Genomic DNA, 19,011 nt, shown 5'->3' on the forward strand with positions numbered 1-19,011 from the left:
GGAGTAGAGGAATGTATACATACGGATATGTTTTTCCTTTACCACATACCCTCTGTGAAAAAGAGCAGCTATCCTTCTGTTATTCCCTCCCATATTCACTTGCTCCATCATACACACACCAAGATAAGCTTTATATAATATGTATAAATTTTAATTGAAGTAGGATGCCAAACCTTTGGCCAGGCTCTCCCTAACAGAAGCGCATATTAACTTTGGCCGTTGCTATGGCCACTGTGTTTCGTAAATTTATTACCCCAGGGTTCCTCTCATCAAAGTCTTGTGATTCAGTGCAACTTTTCCAAATGTCCACTAAGAAAAGAGGAAAGAGAGAAGAGTGTAGAATGTCAGATGGATTGAATTGTGGTTTCCCCTGCAGATTATGACTCACCAACACGAGGGAGGGACGGGCCAAAAAAGGACTATTCTGGGATGGCAGCCATGGCAACATAATAAGCAAAGGGGCAGGTTTTTGACAGGATGTTTCCATAGCAATGGCCCTTGTGTGTGTATATATAAATGTGGGATGCCAAAACACTGGTTGAGAAGTAGTAAAAATTGGATACTGCGCAGCCAAACGCATTGTGATGCTTAAGGGATGATTTTAACAATGCAATATCAGAGTCTTTTCATATTAAAACTTTTCTTACAACTTTTTCAGTAAAGCCAGTTCAGTGTGTAACACTAGCTTCACTGTTAATGCCATTGTGGATAACTTCTGTTTACAATAACAGCCTCTGAAATAAATGTTACCATTTATATCTTGATCTGAACTCAAATGTCATTTATCTCACTCAGCTAAGAACTTTCACATCTCTAATTTTGCCTGGCTGGCACAGAACAATGCAGCACTTCTCCTTAACGTGAGGGAGTTTTAACAGCACATTGCTTAACAGCTGCTCCACCTTGAATTCCTACAAATATCTACTGATCTACATTTCACCACGTTTACATTTTAATATTTGCTCTGAAAGCCACGAAAATACAGTAGCAAATGTAGGTTACAACAGATAAATAAACATGATACTGTGCAAACGTCTTAAGCCGCCCGAGAAAATTGTTTAAGGCAATTCAGTTTCATAGCAACTGATAACAGTCATTAGACTAAACAGAAATAAACATTAATACTATAACACTGATAACATTTTTGCACTTTTGAAGTATTTATGCAGATTCTCTAAAAATGTGCAAATGGAAAACACTCTTAGAAAAAAAAGAGGTCCTCAAGGTTTCTTTGGATAGTTAATGTTTTGAACTTTTTAAAGCTGTACCAAAGCTGTTTTTTCCCTAAAAGTTGTTGTGGAGGTTTTACATAAAATCATTAAGGATTCCTCCAGAGGGACAAACCAAAGAACCTTTAAAAATCCTTGACTGACCCTTTCTCTAAGAGTATAGAGCTGTGGTAAATTCCTCAAAGCTTAAAGGACTTGGCCGTTTTTTTTTTTCTGTGCGTGGTACCCCACATACTGATGTAACATTCTAAGTGTCCCATCACACTTCCACTCTAAATAGATCTTATTTGTGTTAGATGCTTCCGTAATCTTATATTTCCATTCCTCGTCATCCATCATTGTTTTGACCAGATCACCTGGTCAAATCAACCAATAATGTAAGACCTGCTTTATTTGTTGAACCTACATTATTGTTTGAACTGCACCACTAACTGTGTTTCACAGAAACCCTCACAAAAGTTCGCACCGGTTTCTTCTGAAGTACTGGTACTTTTCTTAAAAAAAAAAAAAAAAAATTGGACTCATTGCCCTCTAAGATTTATATAATATTTTTTTTAGCTACACGACAACTTACAAGACATGCTTCCATAAGAAGGTTTCTCTCTTCTAAGCTTACTTCTCCCAAACCATGGATGATAAGCAAGCAGCTGACCATATTTCTCACTGTCCTTTAATAAAAATCACATTTAAGATGCAGAACATTTCTTGGGGTCTTATGTTACATTGTCTACCCAGAAGTGAGAGAGCTTCTTTAAATTTCTTCATGGTCATTTAAAGAAGAAGGGAAAAAAAAAAACAAAAAAAACACCACCAATGTGATTTTTGTGTGTGAAAAACACAAAAGATTTTTCCATCTGTGTGTCACTGAGATGGCTTAGTCATTTTAAACCGCTCCTCACAACAAACCAGTATTTGTAATTACCATCCAGTTACCCAGTGTTCTAGCACTAGCACACCTGCTGTGCTTCATCAATAAATAGTGACACTGATGAGATTGTGGTGGAATTTAACAAATGCATGGAACAGCTGAGATGCTGTAAAGGTTTGGAAAGCAAACATGTTCTGCTAGCAATCTCACAAGATATAAATAACCTCTTGGAAAATGCACTAATATTTTGTTACTTTTACAGAATTAATGTAAGGTCGTAATTAATCTAATATGTTTTACAGCAAACACTTGTGTGGTTTAAGACTTTTGAACAGTACTGACAGAATTAGTTTCTTTTAAAATAAGAATATTCCTGAGCTTCTGCAATTTTTCCAACTTTAAGCCGTCAGTACATGGTTGCCATACTTTTATCTATTTTGCACCCTTTTAACAACAGACCTCCTATGAGCATTCCATTCCAGCCATAGTTTTCATTTTGACAGTTTCAGTCTGCTGTGAATAGTATTCACCTCAAGTCTTGCACAGGTTAAGACTAACAATCTATCACCTGATAAGGTATGGTTAGTCTAGGACAGAGAACTTCCTAAAAATTGTCAAGATTATTTAAAGATGCTACTGTAAACGTCAAGCGGGTTTTATTGTCTTTCCTTCATATAACTCATATACCACTGAATGACCATTTCTTTGGGATCGTGGTGCAAGACAAAATGCAGCAGCATGGGACAAAGGTCTACATAAAGTGCAAATATATAATACAGAGTGTCCAAAACGTCTCCATACATAGGGGAAATTAACACTTTTTAGCAAAATATCTTCCAAAATTTTTCATACTTAGTTTTTTTCCCAGATAGCCTTTAAGAATGCCTTTGAGAAAAGAAGAACATACTGAAATCATTCTCATGGCAAGGTTGCGATGGACATGCAATTACATGCACAACACCAGATGTGTTAACACGAGCTCATCATGAGTGGGAGAGATGACTCCATGGGTGTTTACAACGAAATGGCAATCATGTAGATGATGTTTTGTAAATAAACATTTATTTTATTTTTTATAGTTACATTTTGCTATAAAGTGTCAATTTCCCCTATATATGAAGACTTTTGGCATATGCTGTAGGGTGAGATCAGTGCAGGTCACTTGGAGAACTGTAATGGTAAAGAGCTACTCTGATATTTATGAAAATGTCTCTGAGCACTACCTCAAGCATACAGAAAGGGAACAATCATCATCTGCATTTCAAGTTCACATAAGTATTTAATGCTTTTAACAAACTGGTGCAAACCGTAAGCAGTACGGTTAATGTGTTAATTAAGCATCAGCTTATGAGCCTAAAAACAATGTGTTAATTATGTTTCATTCTGTGTTTCATTATGTAAATCATAAGAAATATCCATGTCAAAACATTACCATTAAACATGTGAGCCAGTTCTTAAATGTTCTTTCCAATATAAGGAAACCATGCCAACACAATTCAGGAAAAAATCTGAAATTCTGAAAGTTGTGGTAAATGCTGAGTGGTACAGAGTGATTCATCCATAGTCCTGAAAAAGGAAGCTATTTAGTATACTCCAGTTTCAAATTCCTCTTATTCTGTCACGGAACGAGCAATTCCACGATTGGGGTGCCATGTGTGTCCCACTGATATTAAATTTACAGATGTGTGTGTAAATTAAAGGTAAATGCCCATTTTAAACAGTGTTGTTCTCAACAGCCTATGTGCATGTTTCAGATAAATAGCTTCAACAATTAATAAAAAATGTAATTGTCTGTAGCAGCCCACTTTAACTACACTTTATCTTGAAATATAATCATTAAAAAACTCATTAAAAAAAAGAATATGGAAGAAAAGCAAGAAATTGTGCATTAATACATTAATCCATTTAACATCTTATGCTTGAAACATGCATTTTCATGAGTCATTCATTGAAACATGAATGAATGTTATGAAGTTATGAAAGTTATAAGTTATGAAAAATGTTCTGAATGTGTTCCACAACATTCATTTAACCCAGTTGTCTGAACATGTTCAAAAGGAAGTTGCATAAAGTAAATTTTCTGAAGATCATGGGAAGAAGATAAGTACGTTCTCTTATTCTTCTTACTTTATTTTCAATTATCTTGTGATATTGACTGATGAAGTCATCAGTCATCATGGACTTCCATGAAATCATTGGAAGTCCTAATGTACACATGTCATTAGCATGCATGCTTGTTAACTATATTTTGTGTATTTGCTAAAACCCAAACTTTTTACTGTCAACACTTACCCATTTAAGAGCAAAACACAGCCATTTTCAGCAAAGAAACCTTGAAAAGAAACCTTGTAATAAAATATTTTTGCCTGAGGTGTCGTGTAATTTTTTTAATGGTTAAATGCATGCTTTCTTAGATTCAATTATGTAAAATTATAAATAAATAAATAAATTCAATTTTAGAGTTAGGGATAGTGACACCCCAATTTTGGAATCACCACTACCACATTAATACACTGATATGAATACGCTCTAATGTGTTGCTAGCTAAAGTGGTTTGTGTAAAGTTAGTAGTTGTATTCAGTGATAAAAACGGCTCCTATAGAGTGACAACAAAGCTTCCAGAAACCAGTTTACACAAAACCCAAAAGAGGAAGTCAGACTTTCAGATCACATTAATGTGACCCATTTAAATCAGTGCCACACCCATCCTCCCAAGTACTCATATTTGCATAGCCAACAACAAAGGTAAAGCTGAGGAAATAGTGAAAGGAAAAACTTAGAAGTGACAAGAGTAGAGAGTAACATTCATGTAATTTAAGTTTTTCATGTATACAAGGTGTTCTGTTGGTACAGGTCCTGTGCTTTGAGTAACGTATATATCCTTGGGCAGTAACTTGCCTAACCACTTCTTGAAGCAACAATCTGGAAAGCAAACAATATCACAAGCTCAAGATATACAGTGTGCTCAGCTTTTGGACCACACCTCACTGTAGACACATGATAGAAAGGATCAAATCACCTGATATTTTATATGTTATACTGAATCGGGAATTTCCACACATAGAAAGAACGTTTTTTTGGATTGTGACCATTTTGATTTGGCAAAGACATGAGGAAATTGGATCCATTTATGCCTTAGGCCTTTATTATAAAATCATAAATTAACAATATTTATGCATATTAGACATTTATTTCCATTCCTACTCTGGCTACATATTAGACATACAAAATTATTTAAAGTAACACTGTCTCACTGAGGTGTCAGATGGTGATTGACCACCCTAAAGTGAACGAAACTCTAACAATTGTTCAAATCCTCTGATACAGGTCTGTGCTAATTAACCTGTGTAATGCCTTTTTAACATACTGTGCTTTCATAGCACCAATGTACATGCTGGAGTTAAACTATTGTCAAGCTTTTTTTTTTTTGAGAATGATAGGGTGCAGAAAATGTGCCTAAGGTTGTTGCAAGGTTGTAATGTAACCCTATAGTATTTAAATTCTTTACAATAATGGTAGCATAAGGGCATTGCATTAGGGTTTGTGAGCGCATGCCATTTCTAATAGGATCTAAATCGTATTCCAAACTTTCCTTGCCGTATAATCATAATATACTAGTACAGGGTGACTCTTTACTATAGCGTTATTCTCAAAGTGGGGTCTGGGGACCCCCCAGGAATCCATAATATATTTATCATTGGGTTCTTTGACTGGTCACTTGAATGAGTTTAATCCAAACCTCAATAACTCAAAAATAAGTAGGCTTACAAGTAATGTCAACTTTGACCTAATTTGTTCTATTGATAGAAAGTTCAGGAATAAAAAGCTTTCTGGCTCAGAAGGGATTCAAGGAATTTATTTTACAGTTAAGGGGCCGTGGCTGCAAATATATGAGAAACCCTGCTATAAGAAGTGTGCGTACCTATGAAGTACGTATGAATGCTTACTTGACCAGCATAATGTTTAAAACAGTGTTTTAGACAATTTCTATGGGTACACTATCTTTTCTTCTCTGACATTTTTAAGTATTGTAGAAGTATTCTAGATGTGACTGCATACTCTTGCACACCACCTCCCCCTTTGGTAATCCGAGCCTAAAGAGTTATGTATGGGGTCTCAAGTCCAAACATGCAGGGGCTGTCTGTTTTCTCTCTTCCCTCTAATGCCTACACTGAAAAATCACCAAGCAAAATCCTTTTAAAGGGGTGAACACTACAAAGCACTGGCCATGCTTGAAGATAACATTTAAAACGTAAGCCAAAGTGTTTGCAAACTCAACAATTGCTAGATGGCAAAGAACAATTCAAGCTGACACGCCTTCCACATATTTCCCTTCAGCACCCTGACCTCCAACCCCTTTGCTGAAATATTTCAGAAAGGCACTTTTCTGCCTTGCTTATATGCATACACAAACGTGACTTCGTAACACAGCTCACAGTCTTAACTTTAACACCAGAGAAATGTATGCCATAACATAACTTAAAGCCTATATATAAGATCAGGTGGGTTATATCTGATTCTAAACAGGAGTGTTACAGAGTTGTTGTTTTTTTCAACGCAGTTTTTCTTGACCTAATTCCAAACAAGGCTTATTATTTTTTTCCTGGCAGAACAGCATGGTGACTGACTCTAGGGGAAAATCCCAATATCAGCACAACACCGTGCAAACTACTTTCAGAGATGATAGACTATGTAGACTCTTCTTTTTTTCCAGTCTTGCACAAAAGAATTTTATATTTGCTTTTCATAATCGCTTATTTTTTTTATGGTACATAAGAACATAGCAAAAAGAATGTAATCTCTGCTTCACCCTTGCTGCCATGTCCTTGTAAAAGTGTAACTTAATTACATTGTGTACATAAAGAATTTCTCTACATACTCAAAATAGGCACACTGAGTTCTGAAGCCGACCATGACCTCTCTCTTTTTAGATGCGTCAAACAGATGCATACCACACTTGTGCCCTCACATGGGACATATTAGAAGTGAATGTATAATTCAGAAAGCTTTGGTCACGCTCACTCAGTGTAATACTTCATAACACCAGCCTGTTGCAGACCAGCAGATCTCAGACAGGAGGTATGTGTTGGGGAAAGAAATGGGGCGGGGAGAATCTCATGCAGCCAAGAAGGCAGAAGGGAGCTGGTTGGGCTTGTGTGTACGTGTGTACGTGTGTACATGCGCATGTTTGGAAGATAGTGGTGAGAAATTCAGGATTCTGCATAGTTGCTTTTGGCAAATAGCTCAAACAAGCCATGAAGATTTTTTCATAAACCATTTAACCCCTGAAGTGAGTGAACAAATACAAAGGAAGCAGTAAGGAGGCCATGAACAGCTTTCCAAAAGCAAGGGAGTTTTTTGGCAAATGTTCCAACGCTCACTTCCCTTTTTATTTTTTCCTTGCTGTTAACAGGTTTCCACCCTGCCCTGAAGCTCTATGTAACCCCAGAGTCAAACATCAGTTGAATGAGACTTGCCTGTAAATTCTAAAATGGAAACAATCCACAAACTACTGACTTTTACTAGCCAGAACAAAAGCTAAGAATATGATAAGGTATAACATGAAGGAAAGTTCCTCAAATTATTATCTAGTTTTCTTAGAAGTTTTGTTAGAAATCTGGCAAAGATCAAGCAAAGAGGGACATTTGTAAACCTTGTGAGAAATGATGGTTATAACACTAACCTAGAAACGTCCAATGTTGTCTGTAGGTTTTTAATCCAGCAAAGCATGCACACACCAAATACACCTCATCAATTAGTCTGACGACAGAGACCAGCTGATTAAACGAGTAGAATAGGGTGTGGCTCCTGCTTCGTTGAAAAAAAAAACTGCAACCACCCCTGCACTAATCTGTTGGTTATATCTCTTGGTAGTTCTTGTCAGAGCCAGCTCTATCTAATACAGTGGCATTCAATATTATCCACAAAGGGTGGTTGCAGGGTTTTGTTCCAACCAATAAGGGGTCACACCTCACTCCGCCTGTTTAATCAGTTAATCTTCGCCTTTAATCAACTATTAGATGTACCTCAGACTTCTTTAGAACAATAAACAACAGCCATATCAGCCCTTTGCAGGTAAGATTGGATAACCCTCACCTAATAAGTGACATAATCAGCTGCTCAGGGCACCACAGCCAACAGGAAACTCCCTAATAAATGTTATCTTATGATGGCATGTTGCCAATAAAGTTTGAAACAGTTCTTTTTTTCTCAATGGGTAAGAATCAAATCCACTGTGTGTAACTATTAATTGTGCAAATAGTATACCACACCATCTATAGTGTATCCTTATGTATTACTTATAGTACTTGTGTATGCATACTATTCAGTATACAGTGCACTAAATTTTGGAGGAATATAGTTAGCAGGCTAAGATCCTCCAAAATGTTGTCACCTCAAATAAGGTATGTAAGTGTTGACACTGATTAGCCTTTATTTACCAACAAAACTTTGACTACAATGTTTGCTGCATGTAAATATTAAAATTATTCAATTCAAGGGTGAATATTTTAGTATGATGGAAGTGCTACAGATGCTGAGATGCCTAGCTATATAGTGTAGTGCAACAGCCTGCATACCATTAGACAAAATTAAGGGGGAAAATCCAGCTATTTTTCTGGTGATTTTAAGTTGCATTTTGGATTATCGTTTTCTTCCAGGATATGCCCACATCTTGTTATTCATTTTTTGTAGATAAATTATTAAAACAGGTACATTTTCCTTTTTGTGCCCAGGCATTGCAAGGGATGCACACATTTGCACTTAGTTGTATTGTATGCAGGTATTTGTGCTGTACTATTGTATAATGAAGTACTCCAAATAATCAAATGGGAAAATCCAACAAACATCTTAGTACCTGAAGTTAATCAAAATATGCACAATTAATGTGCAGCAGGGATTTCCAGTGCATGTGAAAAAGAGCAATTTCCACTAATTAAATTCCTAAAAAGATTGTGCAAAACTATATCAATCCTGTATGAATACCACAGACAAATTCTGTTTTTTCTGCCATTATGTCAACCCCACCTGAAGAGAGTGCCAAGACAAAATTAGTCATTCTGGTGGAGAGAGCCCTAACTCAAATCTTGCTCAAGGTCCCCAAAGGTCTAATCATATAACATAATCATCTAATCATGGACTACAACATAGATAAGACTGAATTCATGAAAACTTAACTTATGGGTTTTAAACTGCAGCAAACCTCAGAAATGATCTCTGCTTTGACTGTTTATATAGAATCATGATCTGTGTTGTATAGCTTGCAGCCTTGGTAACCATTAAAATTCTTTATGGTGAAGGTAGAGCTCTACCTTTCAAAGAGTTTGCTATGGCTGATGAAATCCAGCCCCTCCCTGCACACCACAGGGTTGCGCAACACACCACCTCTTGAGACCTACATAAACAAGGAACAGTGACCTTATGTGATTACAGGTGCATGATTAAGACATCCTAACACTCGGCTGAATGAACTGCTTTAATGTTTGTTCAACACTGTCATTCAAATAGACTCGCCTTTAATGTTGCATTTCAAATTGGTGCATTGTTAAACCTCTGTGAAATTACACTGAATAAGAGTTATAGACATTCTGAACCCCATCACGAGATCAACCTTGACAAGTAGAAGTCTTGCTGCATCTCTGAACAAACCTAAAGATACGTCTAGGCTTACACACATTCCCAGGCTGGGGTGGTATAAGAATTTAGTGTAAGAAAGAGCATTTGAATGAACTGTAAGCAAGTATACAGTATATGTGTGCCTGCTTGGCCATATAGGTATAAAACTGGGTGTGCAAACCAAAGCAACACCAGAGGTTCCAAGTTCTTGCACCCCCATGTGTAAACCTCATGCACCTGCAAGAACACGGCATTTTTGTTCACTTGCTACAAATGACAAACTTGCAGAAAAATTTAAATATTGTCTACAAGTCATGTATACATACAAAACCTGAAGGGATGATATGAGAATATAAATTTCATGACTTGTTTCTGTGGTTTGCAGGCTTACTTGTGACTCCACCAGGCTCACGGGTGTGTCAGCACGCATGCCTTTATGCAAACTACTGTATGCTTGGGGGTAATCAGGCAAGCCAACTGCACCAAGAACATTTTATTTTATTTATACTGTTTTAACGTCTGGTATATGCAGCATACTTCCGTGTTTAACTCAGCCTTTTTTGTTTTCTTTACTCATTACCACTGAGGGGAAACCATTCACTTCTTTTGGCACAGCAAACATGTGCTTCAGGTGACTACATTTTAATGTAGGTGTGACCCAACAGCCCTGGGGCCAAGAACAAGCAGCTAAATTAAGTGGATTAATTTGAACCCAGGAGGTCAAATTCTAGTAATTTCAGTGCATACTTAATAAAAAATTTTTTAAAAAAATGTGTGAATACAGAGGACCTTATAATATTTGGAGGTGGTCATAATGAACAGAATATAGGCTCACATGTATGATTTACTTAAGTTAATATGGGCTTTACTTTTTGACAAACACCCTAAACTGCAGAGAAGGGAACACTTGTAACAGCTCTTATAACATGGTCTTTAAACTACTCACCTATTCAGACTGCCCAAACACTGCATCGTCTTTCTGTAATATTTAACAAGACTATCACAAAGCCTGATTATTATTGTATTATAAATGATGTGCATAAATGTTAACAATTTAGGGTCCCATATTCAGGCATAACTCATTATTTCATGCTTATGTACATACAAATAAAAATTATGATGTGCATCTTTTTCACCCACCATTTCCAAACCATCAAGTGAGGAGGAAAAGGACAGGTAAGGACACATTTTAAAGAAAACAAAGCTTTCTTTTGAAAAAGACAAAGTTGGACTCCTCACTAGAGTCCATAAATATTTAAGTTATAGCTTTGAAAGGACTAAATACATTGATAGTTTGCAAAGTTTATTAAAAAAAAATAAATAAAAAAATCTTCTTGGCTTTTCAAAGCCCTGTATGCACTCCATTTTAAGAACACAACCTCAGTAACTTTAGCTCTTAGAAGCTGGTCTCCATTTTAGGAGCAGGAGACACATCCTTCTATTTGTAGCTTTGAGCGCCCTCTGCTGCCTTACAGCAACTCCATTTTCTAATTTCTAATTTTAAATAAATAAATAAATAAAACATTTGCAGCAGGTAGGGTGTGGTTCAGCTTGGGTGTGTTGAATCAAATGTGATCTCTCTCTCTCTCTCTCTCTGGGCAGTAAGCGGCTGTGAGAGAAGCAAAGCTGAAGCTGAGAAGCTAAAAAGTTGCAGCATTGTGTAGTGCCAAGATTGCTACAAACCCATATCAAATTTGAGCCATTATTTTGCCCCAAGTGTTCAGATTTGAAAAGCTGTTCAATACAAGTCAACAAATATTTTGTATTTTACCAGTTACGTTCTACATAGTTCACCAATTACGTGTCCTTCGCAATTATTTAACAATTCAATAGACATCTTGCAGTAATCAAACAAGTATTACCAGAGAGAAAATGAAAAAGAAACCAGCTGCTCCTGTACTTGCTGCCACTTATATATATTCAAATGAGTCTTTACTCAGTTTTCTTAATATTCAGCTCTTCTAATTTACCATAACAATGATTTTTCTAGTAAAAAAAAAAATTTAAAAATTAAAAATATATAAAATAAAATAAACCAAGTGGGATTGTGAAAAGTATTTTTATTTTCCTCAATTTAACACCTTAGAATGCAACACTCTCCAACTTGACATTTCAGTTCCTTTTTTCCATGTCCTTAGATTCAGATGTTGATAGTTGGTAAGTTCCATCACTGCTCACTTGAAGATCTTGCCCTGACTGAAAGGTTTGCCTACGTGCTTGAATTCACCCTCCCATGCAAAGTATTCCTTCACCATGGTCTTGCACTCCTCGCTGTCCACATCCAGCTTACGCCACTTATAGGACTCGTAGTCAATCTGCCAGTCTTCAGACAGCTGAAGATAAACAAGAGAACCATTGTAAACAAGCACATTTCACAGCAAGAGTGCACATTTATATGGGTAAAGACATCAGGAACTGGACTAATTCAATTCAGCAGTAAATAAGATGCAATACTAGAAATGGTTAACCTATAAAAACAGTCAAAGCATAACCAAAAAGCCTTTTCTAGGAAGAACAGTGTAAGCAGCATTTCTGGGGATGAACCAACCTGCTAAAATAATCCCAAAACTAAGAACAGAAAACATGAAGTGACTTACAGTGAAAGCTAGATCTTGGCCTCTGAAAACCCAAATGCCAGAGATAGAACTGTCGTTGTTTGTGCCAAACAGGATGACGCTAGCAAAAGCGTTCTTGCGCAGTTTATCAAGACGCTGGAACATTCCTAAAACAGAACAAACGAGGTCACTTAATCACACAGTCTTAATCCAACAGTACAAGCCCAATAGTGCATCCCCAAAAATAAAAACAATCACTACAAACAGGTTTCAAGTGCAAACGGGCATTGGGGCAACATTTCAAAAGCTATATCAAACAAATTAACGTGGAAGGCTTTTTTTTTTTTTTAAATCCCAAAGGCTTTTTTGAACCGTGAAAATGATTTCAGTGATTTCTCTTATCTATACACAAATAACCTGAAAAAGGAAAGAAAGCACCACTGTGGTCATAAATACATTTCAACATCCATCAACTATTTGTAACCTTTCTAACACTGACTGTCTCCATCTCAGAAATTTGTGTTATTGATCACAGTATCAATACTGTCATCCTGCTTAGCGCTGTCTTGGAAAATAAAAATGCTGGTATTATTTACAAAATATGAAAGCAGCAGCAAACAGGTCTGACAGTCTCAGTTTCATGATACTAACTGGTGGGATCTACCTGCACTCTGTAGTGACTTAATAAACTAGAAACATTCCAAGCTAACAAAAACATGAAGTTGCTGTCAGCATGCCCTGCTCATACCCGTGATAAGATTGCAGCTCATGAAGGTCATGGTCAGCTCCTCTGGAAAGCGGTATTCGCCATACCAGATAGAGTAGCCCTCACGGTCAAAGTTTTCCCAGAAGTGAGGGATAGCCACAGTCAGTGTGTCCTCATTAGAGTACTTTCTCTTGAACTCATCCAACACAAATGGGCTGGGGGTAAATTAATAAAGAATGGGTCAGGCTTCAAAACCCTGAATTATGTACGATTACACATGCACATTATTGTAGTGCACAGTAAAGAAATGTTTCCTGGTAGTACCAAGGTCAGAATTTCAACAGAAAATGTTAGCATTCATTTACCTCTTTGGAAGGTGAGCAAATGGGTCCTTGGTTTTTGGTTCAGAGGCAAGAGCAGCTTCACACTCGTCCATCTCCTCAGCTGGAGGGGCAGGCTTTTTCTCCTCCTTTTTCTTCTCCTTTTTCTCCTGCTGTTGCTGGGGCTGCTGCTTACCAGCCTCCTTGCCAGCTTTCTCCTTCTTGGATGGAGCCTCCTTCTTGGGCTGGTTCTCAGCAAACTTCTTGGCTACAGGAACAAAACAGAACCAGAAACTGAGTGCAATTCTCCAAGTCATGTGGAACTATTTCTTGTTGGGCTGGGTCGACTAAATCGTAATGTGCGACATGGAGACTAATTAAAATTTTTAAAGTAATAATTTAAAGTAATTTTAATAACGAATATCTAAGAGTTAATGAACAAATTTTAATGTGGCATACAAAACCATAATTTTTTCCACTGCAATTAAACTTTCCTCCTGTCTGTGCCTTACTTGTTTTGTGCTTGACATGTAATACAGAGAAATAATGAATGCAAAGCAAAAGCTTTACTGAAAAATCTGCCGCTTGCCTGGTGGTTACTCTAATGTCCTGTACATGTAAATTCCAGTTTCTACTGCAACAGACTTGACCACGCTGCTTTAAAACAGGAGCGAAAGCAGTGTTTTAAATAACTTTTTAATGATCATTACCACTAATAGAGATAAGATTTTACACTTTGTTGTAGACCCATTTAATTTTTTCGTCTCTCTTTCGACTGAAAACGTGTCGTTTGACTAATTTTGGCTGAAATTTTTCAGTGGCATCCTTCATAAAATAGTTAACTTCTTGTGGGGCAAGGCTTTCAGAGTGTGTTAATAATGGAGAACCCCTCACAGCTCAGAGTATAAGAGTGAAAATGGATAGTCAAACTATGCAATCACTGTGATAGTAGATGATTATAACAATCTGATGGTCAGTAGATATTGGCACATTATATTTGCTAAACCAGACAGCCATAATTCCTAGTAAGGTAACTAAATAGTGAACATGGTCAGCTATGACTGCAAATATGGGATAGCATCTTACCATCAAACTGAGCCATCTTTTCACAGAGCTTGACCTCTCCAAGAACTGCTTTAAACTGGGGCTGGTTGATGCAGGTCACAAACCAGCGATTGACGTTGGGGTAGGGCTGACGGAAAGCAGGCTCAAGAACCTACAAAAGGCAAGTAATATCGATTTTCATTTGTATTACCCCATGACTTGCTGTTCCTAGAAAAATGAAAACATCTTCCCACAGTTCTGGATCATATCTGAGCAAAGGTCTGGTTAAGAAAGTCAGTCTGAACATGTTCTGAAGGTGTATCAACTGGTTAAGCAGCATAGTGCTTTTACATTTGTCCTAGCCTCTTGGGTATGAGAAGCTGGCAAACATGCTTTACACAGGAACAGATGCAGTGCAGAAACAGCAGTGAATGGTAATTAAAAAGCCATGATCATTAATACAATCAGATGTTCATTTTGCTTAGTCTATGACTGATGATACTCAGTAAGACTGAAACAACAAGAACAAATTACCTACTTGGCTCACAGCTGACATAACTTTCATAACACTGCATTTTTACAACTGTACTGTGAATAAAAGTTATGTTTTATTATGTTGGCCCAAGTGAGGAACAATGCTAAATGTGTCTGGTCCGATTACTTAAGTCTCGTTCAAACATTTTCCAATAAGTAAGAACCCAACAGCCCAATCAATAAAGTACAACAGTATAACCCTAGGAACACATCCACAACTAGTAGGCATAAACATGATCATCAAAAAATGTTCAGCTTTGTTCATATTCATTTCATGCACCAGCAGTGAGAAAGTGTCACTGGATGAATAGTTAGATAAGACCAGTTAATGATTAAACAGCCCAAATAGCCTAGTTGACACCAATTTCACACTGCAAAACAACTTCACTATACATGCAGGATTATATGACATTTCTCTCTACCATAGTTTTGTAAACAAGTTCCCCATCACAAACACACAAAAATAAACACCCATACAACACACAAGACAAGTACACTGCTCAGTATTTCAGTGTTGCCTTAAATTCAGCTTTGGGCATTATATCTCTCCATATTTGCATCAAGGTATCCCCTTAAAACATTTTTTTTTTATTTATAGTACAGAAGCACTGAATTAAAAGTCATGGATTAATTTTGATTAGGTAATATAAAGTGATCATTACTCTTTAGAACATTTTGTGACCTTATTTTTTGTTCTTTAAGACTCTATCCATTTTTTATTTTTATTTTTTTTAAAGTAGAATATTTCCATGAAAAGCTTCACACCTGAAATGCGTCATCTACTGGTACAATGTAATATTGACACCAGACCTGTTTCCATCCATATTCTCATCCAAATCCTTTTTTTTTTTTTTTTTTTTTCGTTTCCATCAACTGTCACAAGATTCTAAAGAGTCAAATTACTGCATTTCCTACAGAGGGCATAACACATTTTGTCAGTAACGCTAGAGCATTCTTTACAGCAAATAAAATCCATTTGCAAATTTCACATAGTATTTATAGAACACAATCCTGGGTTGGGATTAGTCACAGTTGTCTGCTATACGTATACAACACTAGCTAACTAGAATTATTATTCTACCAGAGATTACCAGATGAGTACTTATACCAGGTGGTACCAGGCAACACCGACTGGAGAAACAAACATTCTACAAATGCACAAAAAAACCTTAAAGAAAAGGTTTTAATGAAACTCACCTGCTTGTAGAGCCAGAGTAGAGAGCACACCACAGTGATATCAGCCAGACTGACTCTCTCGCCAACCAGAAAAGTGCGAGTGTTTAAGTGCTGGTTCAGAACAGTAAGCACACGCTTCACCTCCTCTTTGGCCTGTTCTGTGGCCTAGACGTGTAGAAACCCAGGGAGAAAAAAAAAATAAAAAATTTACCACACGTATAAAACTTGGGAGAAGCCAGTGCAGAATATTACTGAGCTAATTCCAGAAGTGAAACAGCAATAGACCTGTTTGTTGAACTGCATGATGCCCAGGGTTGGGAAGACCCAGGCACTGGCTGGAGGGATGATCTCAGAATCAGCAAAGCTGACCCACTGCAGTACCTGGGCACTGGCTTGAGGAGTGCTGCCACGGAGGGCATCATTGCTCACTACAAGAAAAGCAAAGTTGACAAGAAAAATATCAAAACATGGGTAAACAGCAGTGTTTCAGTATAACTCTGCATTTACACTGGCAGGGACGTGATGTGCACGTCATGAGAATTAAAGGACAGCTTTGAGCTGCATTTCATTCTGCTCAGTTTCATCAGTGTTTCCACATACCCAAGTGTTCGAGTCTCAAAATATATTCCGTCATGCATGCAAGCTAATTATTTCCACCTAGTAAGAAAGGTTGTACCATGAGCCAGATCAATGTAATGCAGGAGGCAGTGGGTATCAAAATTAAGAGCTCTAGTCACAGTATCAGGGTGCATCACACCACGAAACACATTCATATTAAAACATACACACCAAATAATAAATCTGTGTTTGAGAATGTCAATAAGGAGGAGTAATTTATTTTATTCTATTTGTTCACTGGGCCACTCCAAAAAACAAAAAACATTATTAAAAAAACACAACACCTGCTTTGTTTGCTAATTTATGTTCTCATACATGAATGTCAGCAAATGTGTTGCCAAGCTGCCTATTAGGAGGAGAAAAAAAATATCTTATTTTCCCTTTCAAACATTAGCTGTACTGATTGAATAGTGATCATCTATACAGAAATTAAACCCTCGCCACATCAGCTAGAGCTTCAGGCAATGAGAGGCTGCCACATGAACCCAGGGTAAGACATACATTAGTAAAGGTGTTAGAAAAGCAGTGACAATGCTCCAAGCTACACATTCGCTACACAAACTCCATTTTAAAAGCAAGGTAATACTTACAGTAATGAGCAATGGCATTGCTCTCAAACAGACAGAAACCATCATCACCCTGGTAAGCTGGAACCTAAAGACAAAGGAAAGCAGTAAACAAAATAAATCAAGTGGCTTTTATTGTCATTTCAACCATATACAGCTAGTTAGTACACAGTGAAACGAAACAACGTTCCTCCAGGACCAAGATGCTACATAAAACAAAACACAGAACTACAGGAGACTACATATATTTACTTAAAGTGCAGTGCAAACATGTGCCGACAGTACAAAACTACCAAAAACAAGACAATGGGCACAGTAAGTTACAGTGCAGCACCGACAAGTACACGGTTCTACTATAAAGTGAATCAGATGACACTAATGCAAGAGAGTAACAATGTAAGTTGCTCTAAATGTCAACATAAGGAGTAGCAGCCAGATAGAGAGTATAAAGATGATGTACAGTATATAATAAATATTTGTAGGAGCAGAAACTGAATACGGAAATGTGCAAGAATTGCAAGGAGGATGAGGTGATGTTCAGTTGTCTGTGTGTTACTTTAAGTAACAACTTAAAACTTAAGTTGTAAACAACATTCAAAGAAGTCGAGAACAGAGCATGTGCCAACCTTGCCCAAGGGAAAGTTGCTGAGGAAAGCAGGGGAGCGGTTCGTCTGCCCAAAGGTGAAGGCAGGGGGGGAGCTTGCCACCTTCAGGCGAGCCCCGCTGTACTGGGCTGCAATCTGGGCCTTGAAAGCCCTCCAGTTCTCAGGGTACGTGTAGAGAGTCTGCAGAAAGCAGTATGTTAAGATCACATGAAATATACCAAACAAACATGGGCTTTACAGAAAGATTGATTTTACAATGGTAAAATAACTAAAACAAGCTCAAGCTTGTGCTCACTACTTTAACAAATCAAGTAAACATTTATTTCTCTAGCTGTTTAAAAAAACAAAAAAGCCATGACAGCTACCACTAGTTTAATAAATTAAACCCAATACAAAAATTAAAACACACAATGGGGGGAAAAACAGATACATGACTACAAAGGCATTAATTTAAAGCCAAATGGCTTCTTATTAGACATATGGTGAACTATACAGGATGTAAAAAGCCTTTGTTCTAAGGAGGTGCACTTGCATATGGAGTATGGATCCATTTGGGACACAGCCCAAGTCTGACACAGCTAACGTTATCCAACTAGCATCTAAGCCTAAACAGGCAAACAGTTATCTCATAGAAAATATAAATACTACGTTTTAACCATAAATATGCTATCTGAAGGCAGTATAAATCCAAGTTTAGTCTGAATCTACAGTGGTTAAGAAGTGCAACATGCGCGTTCCGGTGTAACGTGGCACAAACGGTGAGCCTCGGTGCTACTCCTATCTAGCTCCCCATTCATAATACCTCCTACTGAAGCCATGGGCAGCGTTTTATAACAAAATAAACAGCGCTATGGCTTAAATACACCTTACGAGAAATTATCTCAAGACGATAAACTCAATAGGAACGAGGATGGACTTGATAATGGTGAGATTGTAAGCACAGGCTTAAGGCCAGCACGGAAAACGGATTTTCTTCCATCTTACTCACCCCTGCCGCCATCTTCAGGAAGAGAGAAAGAAAGAACAGAGGCGCGCGTTGATGTCGTATAACGGAGGCAGGTCGCAGAAATAACACGTCAGAAATCCCGACCAGAGCGCTTTTTTTTATCGGAGTAATGGCGTATATGTTTTTGCTATTCAGTATAGGTATATTAATAACGCTTTCTAATGCATTTA

The 19,011-nt window shown here is 37.3% G+C and overlaps 1 protein-coding gene across 1 annotated transcript; it reads right to left on the reverse strand.

Moving 5' to 3' along the window:
* Nucleotides 1-11,756: 11,756 nt before the first annotated feature.
* On the reverse strand, nucleotides 11,757-18,961 carry eef1g (eukaryotic translation elongation factor 1 gamma). Its single transcript, XM_026918033.3, has 10 exons — nucleotides 18,824-18,961; nucleotides 17,857-18,015; nucleotides 17,255-17,318; nucleotides 16,332-16,474; nucleotides 16,068-16,211; nucleotides 14,379-14,508; nucleotides 13,338-13,560; nucleotides 13,015-13,187; nucleotides 12,309-12,433; nucleotides 11,757-12,044 (listed from the first exon to the last, which is right to left on the reverse strand). The coding sequence occupies exons 1-10, from the start codon at nucleotides 18,833-18,835 to the stop codon at nucleotides 11,886-11,888; spliced, it is 1,332 nt and encodes a 443-aa protein (XP_026773834.1). The 5' UTR covers nucleotides 18,836-18,961; the 3' UTR covers nucleotides 11,757-11,885.
* Between the last annotated feature and the right edge of the window lie 50 nt (nucleotides 18,962-19,011).

This window comes from Pangasianodon hypophthalmus, chromosome 7 (assembly GCF_027358585.1).
Source record: "Pangasianodon hypophthalmus isolate fPanHyp1 chromosome 7, fPanHyp1.pri, whole genome shotgun sequence".
Classification (NCBI taxonomy): Eukaryota; Metazoa; Chordata; class Actinopteri; order Siluriformes; family Pangasiidae; genus Pangasianodon; species Pangasianodon hypophthalmus.

What these genes read in the sequence shown, in the direction of transcription:
- eef1g (XM_026918033.3), bottom strand. An exon ending in TACTCTGGCTCTACAAGCAG is followed by an intron (nt 14,509 to 16,067) that starts GTGAGTTTCATT and finishes TGCCTTTTGTAG; the next exon opens with GTTCTTGAGCCTGCTTTCCG. An exon ending in AAAGATGGCTCAGTTTGATG is followed by an intron (nt 13,561 to 14,378) that starts GTAAGATGCTAT and finishes TTGTTCCTGTAG; the next exon opens with CCAAGAAGTTTGCTGAGAAC.